Source organism: Colletotrichum acutatum, assembly GCF_030867785.1.
Source record: "Colletotrichum acutatum strain CBS 112980 chromosome Unknown BDZ83scaffold_334, whole genome shotgun sequence".
NCBI lineage: Eukaryota > Fungi > Ascomycota > Sordariomycetes > Glomerellales > Glomerellaceae > Colletotrichum > Colletotrichum acutatum.
In genome coordinates, this window is record NW_026849328.1 from 1 (window position 1) to 10,087 (window position 10,087).

The 10,087-nt window shown below is 37.0% G+C and overlaps 3 protein-coding genes across 3 annotated transcripts; 2 read left to right on the plus strand and 1 right to left on the minus strand.

The window, feature by feature from the left end:
- BDZ83DRAFT_595878 (amino acid permease-domain-containing protein) lies at positions 1-617 on the plus strand (the record flags this gene model as incomplete). Its single annotated transcript, XM_060506826.1, has 1 exon — positions 1-617. A coding segment is annotated over one exon (617 nt), but the record flags the coding sequence as incomplete, so codon positions are not given.
- A 1,533-nt stretch (positions 618-2,150) lies between these two features.
- Positions 2,151-2,678, plus strand: BDZ83DRAFT_595879 (ricin B lectin; the record flags this gene model as incomplete). Its single annotated transcript, XM_060506827.1, has 1 exon — positions 2,151-2,678. One exon carries the CDS (start codon positions 2,151-2,153, stop codon positions 2,676-2,678), a length of 528 nt encoding a protein of 175 aa, XP_060357063.1.
- Positions 2,679-2,971: 293 nt separating this feature from the next.
- BDZ83DRAFT_645525 (uncharacterized protein) lies at positions 2,972-5,367 on the minus strand. The gene is made up of 6 exons (XM_060509852.1): positions 5,115-5,367; positions 4,865-5,039; positions 4,704-4,804; positions 4,438-4,641; positions 3,916-4,378; positions 2,972-3,811 (listed from the first exon to the last, which is right to left on the minus strand). The coding sequence occupies exons 1-6, from the start codon at positions 5,155-5,157 to the stop codon at positions 3,280-3,282; spliced, it is 1,518 nt and encodes a 505-aa protein (XP_060357064.1). The 5' UTR covers positions 5,158-5,367; the 3' UTR covers positions 2,972-3,279.
- Between the last annotated feature and the right edge of the window lie 4,720 nt (positions 5,368-10,087).

Genomic DNA, 10,087 nt, shown 5'->3' on the forward strand with positions numbered 1-10,087 from the left:
CCTATTGTGCCACTAGAGCGCTCTACTCGCTATCCCTCGAAGGACGAGCACCTCGTTTCCTGCGCCGCTGTAACAAGAATGGAACTCCCATCTACTGTTTTGCCATTGTCATGCTATTCCCGATGCTATCTTTCCTCCAAGTTAGCAGCAGTTCTGCCGTTGTTATTACATGGCTAACTGCGCTTATCACGGGAGGCGGGCTGATCAGCTTCATCATCATGTCGATCACGTTTATCAACTATCACAAAGCCTGTGTCGTTCAGGGAGTTGATCGCAAAACTCGACCCTATTATGGATATTTCCAGCCTTACGGTGCATACATTGCTTTGGGGTTCCAGCTACTCATTCTCTTAGTGTACGGTTACTATGCGTTCCGTCCGTGGTCAGTAGAGCTGTTCTTCCAGAGCTACACTATGCAGATCCTGGCCATTGTTCTGTTTTGCGGATGGAAGCTATTTAAGAAAACTAGATACATAAGACCTCACGAGGTTGATCTTATCTGGGAGCGGCCTTTGATTGAAGCCTATGAGGACTCTCTAGTTGATCCGCCAGTTGGCTTTTGGACTGAAATGGCGCAAATGGTTGGATTCCGAAGGAATAAGGTAGGCTTTCATTAATCCATCTTTGGGCCGAGAAAAGCTGACCTTGTTAGGTTTAATGACCCTCTCTCTCTCTCTCTCTCTCTCTCTCTCTCTCTCTCTCTCTCTCTCTCTCTCTCTCTCTCTCTCTCTCTCTCGGCGCAAATCTCATGCAGGATACCTTGCTGTCCTTAGATCCCATGTATTCCTTCATTCATGCTTCGGCCGTCGGCTTGGAAAACTTTCTAGCACTCTGAGCTGATAGTGGTTGTATCGTTCGCTAGGCCAATGACTTTGCTCTCCTGCCAGGCCTGGTTGGCTCCGAGCTTGGAAGATAGGATTACAGGGGATATTGCTCAGATGGAACGCAGCTCCGAGATCACAAGGTCCACAGAAACTCACTGGAGATTGACCAGAAAATTGGTGGAGAAGAAGTGATCATTACACTTCTTAAGGGCATAGTGGGTCGCTGACCGGACAGTCCCATCCTAAATGGCCGCCATTAACTGTGCAATCATCTCTCACCTGTTGATCAAGGCCATTAGACATCCCAGGCAGATTTGAAAGATGTGCGACGTGGCTTTGTTAGCCCCGATTCGGCATTCCCCTATTTGGATGCTTCCAATTCCCGATGTCATTGACGTCCATCCTGAATGAGAGTTCCTCTAGGTTTCCAGCAGCACAGTGCGCCCTGCAACTTGCTGCAAAACAAGCACTGCGACTCTGTGTGGTAGTGACTATGATCGGGCAGTTCAGGATTGCTATCAGCGCAGTGTGATGGAGAATAGCTCTCTACAGGTAAGGTACGATTCATCAATTATGGCATCTAAGTGAACACACTGCCAGTTCTGGACAAAGCTGAAACATTCCTAGATTGCCTACCTAGACGGCCCGAGGCGGTATGAATAAAAAAGTGCAAGGGCTGGGGATAGAATGAAACGGTCACAAGACAAGCCTGTTTATCAGCAGTTACGGTGTCTATCTTCTTTATTTCCGTGGGTTAACCAGTGCTAGTCCGTGGTTCATATTGGCATTATGACTTTCCATTTTCGCCCCTGAATTGCTACGCAGGATCCTCAATTTATTTTACAGGCTGGCCAGAGTTGTGTTAGCGCCATGCCGATGTTTTGGAGCAGGTTGGTGGAAGATAAGGTTAAATTATAGCCTGGCGGCGATCCTAGTTGGCTCACCGGAAATATAGTCTCGGAACGGCAGTTGAGCTTGACGCCTGCGGGGGAATGGTTTGTTTATGTCACGATTGAGGGGCCTTTCTCGGGCCAAGTATCTGTATTAGGCGCTCAGTATCGTACTCACCGGCTAATTTAAATCCGGAACTGTTCGTATGTGCGTCGAGTCACACCATTCAGGGATGCGAAGCGAGGTTGGCATCGTCGCCAGTCCTAGATGAGGGCCAAGCCCGAAAAACTGAAAAGATATAAGAAGATGTCATTTCCATCCCTTCGAGTAGCGTTCATAACCGCAAAGTTGCCAGTCACTCCTCTTTCTCGCAGGGCATAGGTCAACGTTCACTGTCAGTATTTGGAGAGAAATCACGTCAAAACATTGCCCATCATGAAGCTGTCTCTTCTCATAACAGCTGCAACTTACGTTGCAACTGCGCAGAGCGCAATTACTTGGAGCATCGAGAAGGCTGCAAGCCCTACGGCGGACCAGACAGACGCGTACAACAAGATCGAAGCTGCAATGCGTCTTGCTGGTACCCGCCATTCTCGTCTCGGAAGCGCTACAAAGAATTTGCGTGTTTATTATACTCCTGGTGTACCAACTGCGGAGGCAAATTACAACGGCGACGTCAGATTCGGCTCAAACCGAGCATATATGAATGAGAGAACGGCCCTCCATGAGGTCTCTCACACTCTGGGAGTTGGACAAACTGCTGCGTTCGATAGGAAGTGCGCTGCTGGAGATTGGGCTACTGCGCTGCCATTGCTACGATCGTGGGATGGCTCAGGAGCAGTCATCAACTGTGGTGGTTCCCACATCTGGCCTTACGGGCTGAACTACGATACCGAGTGGAGTGAGACAAACGCCAACCGTCATGTCCAACTCATAAATGCTATGATACGGGATGGCATGTAGCTGGTGTCAGCGCATTTGACATTGGGTAATGTCTTCAAGGGAGTTTGTTTTAAAGCTGTTGATAACATTCTCGACTGCAGCTATCGTCTTCTTCGTCGGCGCGTCATATGTCATTGAACTTCTCTGGGGGCTTAGTATGGCATTTGAGTGGTTTTAGAATTACATGAGCAAAATTTCCACTTATTTCTGGTTAATGCAATCAGATGCTCTAAGGCATGGAAAATGGAAGAATGGGTTTTCCGTCCTCTGTATTTGCATTTTCGTAACAACCTAGTCACGCACAGAAGTAGTATAAGAGATAAAACTTCTAACTGATAATGGGTAACAAGCTACGTTAGCCTTTGAACCTGACTTATTTCCTTCTAACTTTTCTGATTTCAATATTCGCTTCACCTACAAACTTACGACTTCTAGAAAATGTATGAACAAGCCATCGGTATACGTCAACAAATCATGATTCAGACCCGTACCCATGTAGTTTGTGCGCGTTACTAGGCCGAAAATCCCATTCGATAAGTTTATAACGTCATGTACACCTCTTCCGAAATCCCGAAGCTATGCGATCTTCTGCCACGTCCCGTAGTTGAATTGTCCAGATTACTTACATGATGAGCAAACGAGCTTCGGTGAGCTGGGAAGCCCAGCTAAGTCCAAAGAGCTGACGATCCCAGATTCGTTCTAGATGATTGAGAGCTTTTAAGATGTTCTCGAAACGACTCTTCTGGTGAAATTCACGTAGGGTGATTCTGAAAAATTCCTTGTGCTCATCCGTCGCGCATCCTGACGCTGCCATAAAGAATGCCCAGATCAACACTTCTCTTCCTGGTGAGTTAGTGGGGAATGATTGGAAAGTTTCGATAAACAACTGTACTCTCTCGACAGATTTCGTTATGTGATCATCAAGACCAACAACTGCAGACTGTGGTATTATTATATTAGTACCTGCTCGATGGAGATAAATGTCGTGCGACTGCTGCACTAGGTTTATAATGCGCGATATCGTCTCGGAATGCTCTGGTCGCTGCTGCGAGCAGTGTCTCATGCATTCAAATGCTCTAGTGACTTGCGTTTGGGAACATAGAGTCAAAATGCCACTATTCTCGCTCAGAAGGGGAGCTGAATATACGCGTAACCTGCCAGCCCACAAATCAGTTCACCGTCATATGGGGCAGCTTCCGGCTATGCCACTGGGCACCTGGTCTCCCTTCTCCAAGGTAATCAGATCTAAGTCACTTACTTGTAAACCTGGCGCATTACAAAGGCTGAAAGCTCATCGCCTCCCAGGTAGTCTTCTCCACCAATAGTCTTCAGTGCAGATTCTAGCAGACGAAACAACATCGGGAAGTCATCCGATCCGGTCACCATGGCGGAAACGAGTAGGACAAGTATGACGACCAATGTGCGAATCTTACTCAAACGATCATCGGCTTCGAGGTCATGTAGTCTTCTTAGATCATGAATAGTCGTTGTGTATAGCTGCATCGGAACCACGGACACGTTGTGTAGCCTTGAATGTGTGACCTTATGCGTCTTACCTCCAGAACCAGCAGCACGTCTTTGGTTGCTCGAATGAAATAAAGCCACGGCGAGCACGGATTTCAAGACTAAGGGATCCGCATGAGCGATAGGTAGAACAAGGTGGCGCCAGCCGTTATGGTGACCGTCCGCGACCACCATTTCTACAGCAATGTTGGCTGAGACTACAGATGTGAATATTAGCAGCGCGTTAAAGTGTGCCTAAAGAATATTTTGCCATTACAATACGACAGCAAATGAGTTTCCCACGGGTTCAAGTTGCTTGGGGTTGGTTGAATGGTGAGACAGTTGGTGGCAGCAACTACCATCTCAGACCATATGGTAGCAGTCCTATTTAAACGCTCGAGAATGATGTTACAGACAGTGTTTTTATGCCGTTCGTAGGGCGCAATACTAACACCGTCGTACTCTATGTGATCTGCCTCAGCTAATATCATGCAAATTATTAGCGGATGAGAGTAATCTAGTAGACGGTAGTTGGTCCCGAACCTTGTGCCATGCCGGGCGGTCCTAAAGTCGGTGAATGAAGCCCTTTCTTCGTTGTGCGCCATGTTTGTACATCATTGTGACCTCGTTCGTGGCCTCTTTGTCTTTTGAGTGGTTACTTCTACACGTTCTCAACCAGAGCGACATTTTGTGTTTGCACTCACTCTTCGTAGGCTTGCTGAACAGTTTTGCCTCTCCAAAAGCCTCGTGAAGCCGCCCCATCACTGAATCGATGTCGAACCCCCAGACCGCTGCACTTTAATCCTTTTTTAGAACACTTCCCGCATTCAGGCTCCGCGCGATCGCAGCTGACTCGGCGCTTCGAGCATTCGTAGCAACCTGCCGCCGGGATCAGTTAGTTTCAAGAAGCTAGATAGAGTATCATGAGATGGAGAATCTGGAAGAAGTACCGACCTCTTATCTTAGGTCGATAGGGCCGGGGCTTGCGGGGGACCATTTTGGATTGGGTTGCTCAATTGAAGCATGATTGAGGCTAAGACATGCAGAGGCGAGATAGAAACAATCATTTGAGAGGATTCTAGACATAGAAAGTCTCGTTAATTGTTGCCCAAGTGGCCATTTCTTCTCTCGAAATCAGTTGTTTAGGGAGATGATGCGTTGGGCGGCCCCTTGCCCGATGTTTTTGGGGACTCAACGCCACTCGCCCTTTTCAATGTTGAGATCCCAGGCTCTAGTAGTCAGGCTAGTCCTAACAAAGGAGGTTAAGTGAGACCAATTCCAAGATTCAAGGGAACCCACGTGCCCACTCGCCCGCATGAGAACCGATTCCGTAATACCCCGCACCTTCTCATAACCGAACTTTTACAGAGCGTATCATTCAAGGGCACAAAATCAAGTGGATGTTCCAACAGATACCGGTACACTGTGGCTGGCTACTTAGCCGACTGGTGTGTTGGGTGCCCCGATTTCCCTCTAATCGGGACTCTATGTCTTTGAACAAGATAATAGAAGGGGCAAGGACCCTGGAAATGTGAATGCTAGCAAATAGTATGAGATAAGATAAGATGAAATAAGATGAGATGAGACGAGATGAATGCCTTCATGTCCTAGGTACACTGGGACCTGGGTAACCTACTATTAGTGGCCATCTTGGTAAGAACTATACGCGGTAATATTATTCCAAGCCAAGTCCCTACTTAAGCAGCTAAGCTTTTAGGATTCTAAATCATTGTTTAAAAATATGAAGTTCGGGGATGAAACTGGAAAAAACCTCTAATTATAGAAATCTTGTTATCGCTAGCACATTGGAAGCGATGCTTATACTGCTTGCTTCACACACATTTCGGACCCACACCATGATTGTTCGTATTCGTTTTGTGTCGAAAGTGAGATGATCTGGAGATTCACTTACTATGCTTCTCCATTCATGATGCTGTTGGACTACATAACGCGTTTGGTGAACTATCCTATAAAAGCCAAGCTAGTTTCTAGGCATTTCTCCACTTGAGGGCCGCATCAAGCTCCATGTCCGTGACAGAGTACGTCACTTCTGGCTGAAGCAATGACGGTATTTCCTGACATTAGTTCGAAAGGCTGTTCGGTGCGCTACGGGGTATTTAGGAGTGCTATGTTACGGGCTAGACCCGATTAGTAAATCCGAGCCTTAGCCCGGATACTACTATAGCTCACTACGCCGTTTTTATAGAGGTCCTATTTAAATACTTTTTTTTTATAAAACCTCTATAGAACCTCTACTTTAAAAACCTCTATTCTTTAACTTAAATTCTATATATTAAAATCCCTTTAATATAGACTTATATAAGCTAGACTTTTAATATATTTAAGCTCTTTTTTTTATTTATTTTATTATTAATTATATTATATAATAAAAGTAAATATAATTATTAATATATTGCTAAGTATTTAATTAATAAAAGCTATAACGTAAACTTAAAAATAAATTATTTAGGGCCTATAAAAGCTAATAAAAGTTTAAAAATAAAATAAAATAAAAAAAGCGGCGGATATAATAAAATAAAAGCGCGAGCGTAAAAAGTTTAATAAAATCCTATAATTACTATAAAAATAGTTTTAATAAATAAATAGACCTCCCGTACTTTTTATTTAAAAAACCCGATCTTTATAAAACCCCCGTTAATTTAAAAACGCCCTTTAATAATAAAGCTCTTTATAAAAAGCCTTTATTAAACTTAGTAAAGTTTTTAAATAATAAAAACGAATATAGTATTTAAAAAGCCTAAATACGTAATAAACTCGTTATTAATATACTATTTTATTATATTAATAAAGAACGGAAATACTTTATTTTTTTATACTTTACCTTTTAAATTTAAAAAATAATAAACTAGTTTTATTATAAAAATAAAAAAAATAAAAAACGAAGGTTTAACGAACTCCTCGTATACTTTTTATAAATATATAATAACTTTTATTAAACTAAGAACGCCTTTAACGAACTATTAATAATAATTATAAAAAAGGGCGAGAAGTTTATAATATTTTTATTTTAATTTAAAAAAACCCTAGTTAATACTAGAGGTTAAAAATAGCTTACGGACGTTATAATTTAATACTTTACTTATACTTTAATTTTATAATTAAAAAAATATATAATCGCTACGCTTTAAAATAAATCGTTATATACCGGCTTTTTTTATAATATTTAAATAGTAATTAATAATATAAAGGGCTATAACTTTAATTAATATAACCCCTAGATTTTAATATAAAAAGGATATTATATAAGAAAAGAATGCGTTAATAATAATAGAGATATAACTATAATTAAAACTATAAAGGCTATAAAGCCCGAATAAAAAGCGAAACTATTAATAAAGCTAAAGACTTAGTACTATTTTAATTATAATAAAGTTAAATATATTATAAAGAACTATAAATAAAAACGAGAAGCTTATATAATTTAAACGGTATTTATAGAGTATTATATAAAAGAAGTAAACTCGGATAATAATAAATATTATTTAAAAAAAAATTAGCTTTGGTATAAAATCGGGTACCGGAGCTTATAAATAAAAAATAAATAAAATAAAAATTATTTAGTTAATAACGGATTATAAACGGGCCTTTAGTACTATTTATTATAAAGATTAATAAAATATATAAAACTTTAACGTTAATAAACTATAAATATAATATATATTTTATAATAAACTTTTAACTAGCCCGCTATCTTTATTTTTTATATATAAATAAAACGAAATATAAACTCTATAAATTCGTAAATAAATCTGCCTAAACTATAATTAAAAGGGTTATTATTTTTAATTTCGAAATTAATAGCTATATAAAAAAAGTATATATGTATATCGTTAAAAGCCTAAACGTAAATATATTTTTTAAAAAACCTTAAATAAAACAGAACCGCGTTATATATAATATAATTAAACGGCGGATTTAATATAAAAAAGGTAAAATAAAAGTATACTTTAATAAATAAAAAAAAAGTATTATAATATAAAAAATTTATAAAGTATAAAGCTTAAGAGCCCCCTCTTTTATTACTTTATATTATAAAGTTATTATAAAAAAAAAGCGCTAATTAAGCGAGTACGCTACGGGGATCTAAGTAATTAGCTTTATTAATATTAATAAAGCTTTAAAATTAAAAAACGAAACCGATTACTTTTTTTAGCTATTATAATAAATAAAAGAGGAATATAGCGACCTTTTTAAGCTATTTAAAATATACCCCTTTTTATTAACTTAATTAAGAATCGACTTTATAATTAACCTCGAGCGGTAATTTAATAAATAAAAAGCGCCCCTCCCCTAGGGCCCCCTTTATTTTATATCCTACGAGGAGCTATTAATACTATATAATATTTTTAAAGACCTATTTAATAAAGGTTTTATTTAAATTAATAGCTCTTTTATTAAAGCCCCCGTTCTTTTTATTAAAAAACTAAGGGGCGGCCTATACTTTTATTATAATTATAAAGCGTTAAATATAATTATATAAAAGGACCGCTACTTTTTATTATTAATTAATAAAACTTTTTAAAAAGTTAGTTTAGCGAAGTAATTTATAAAGCTAAACGTTATATATTATAGCTAACTAGTTATAGTAAGTATATTAATAAAAGTTAAGGTTACGAAGGCTAAGTAAATAGTATTATAGTTGTAAATAGCTTTTTTAAAGCTATATCTATAAGTCGTAAAATAAATAAAGCTTTAATAATTAATTATAGTTTTATTAAAAAGGGTTCTTAATAAAAATAGCTAAAAATAATTATAAAATCTAATATTAAATTAATTATTAAAAAAGCTATAAGAAGTCTATTTTTAAGCCCGGCTTAAATCTATACTATATATAAATCTCGTTTTTAAATATATCTTTTATAATATTTTATTTATTATTATTTAACTATTTACTAAATAGTCGTCCGTCCTATTTATCTATAATTATACGTCCTATTTATTTATAAATATCTATTCTTTATTTTATTATATAATCGTAGTTATATAATTTATTTATAGTTTTTCCGTTTAAGAGGAGTTATTTTAAGTCCGCTATTTCTATATATATAATATAATAGCCGTTATAAGTCCTATAGGGCAGGCCCTAGCTTTATTATATATATTAAATCGTAATATTAGCTCCTTTTTTTAAAAGTCTAGTCCTTTAAGCTTATAAATAAATCGCCTATTCCTAGGTTAGGGAATCGTTAAATATATTTCTATTTAAAAATATATTAATATAATATTAAGTTAAATTAAAAAATTAAAGTCTTAAATAGCTACGTCTCGTTGTAAACTATTATATATTATTTATTTTTTTAATAAAAGTATAGAAATTATATTTTATTTAAATTATCGTTTACGAGGCGTTTAGTATTTAGTTCTTTTTAATTCTAATATTTATAAAACGTACTATTACCTAGGCATTTTTTATAATACTTTTATTAATATTATTTATACTCGTAAGTATTATAATACTTATTTATTAAATTTAGCTAACTAATATAGTTAATTACTTAATATTAAAATCCGATCGTTTTAATTATAAAAAAAAATAAAAGAGTTATAATTTCGAAAAAAAGCTATAGAGTTATAAAAAAAAGCTAAAGCTTATTAAAAAGCTTAGGCCGAGTTAAATAAGTCGTTATTTAAGTTAAAACATCTTTATTTATAAAAAAGAATAGTTTTTAAAAAGAGTTATATTATATTAAAGGAATTCTTTAAAAATATTAAAAATACTTTTTTAATAGCCCGCGAAGTATAGGCTAATAATACTTTTAGTATAATTAATTAAAACGCTATAATAACTAAAAGTTCGGGTTTTAATTTTAATTTTAATATTCTTTAAAAAGCTATCGGGAGTTCTAAAGGTTTGTAATAAGTTTTTATATATTTTTTTTATATCTATAATTCTTCTATTTAATTAA

Coding starts and splice junctions, on each gene's coding strand:
- BDZ83DRAFT_645525 (XM_060509852.1), bottom strand. CDS start 5,157: ATGGTCCCCCGCAAGCCCCGGCCCTATCGACCTAAGATAAGAG. Junction 5,040..5,114: donor CTATCGACCTAAGATAAGAG/GTCGGTACTTCT, acceptor TCCCGGCGGCAG/GTTGCTACGAATGCTCGAAG. Junction 3,812..3,915: donor GTAATGCGCCAGGTTTACAA/GTAAGTGACTTA, acceptor GTGGGCTGGCAG/GTTACGCGTATATTCAGCTC.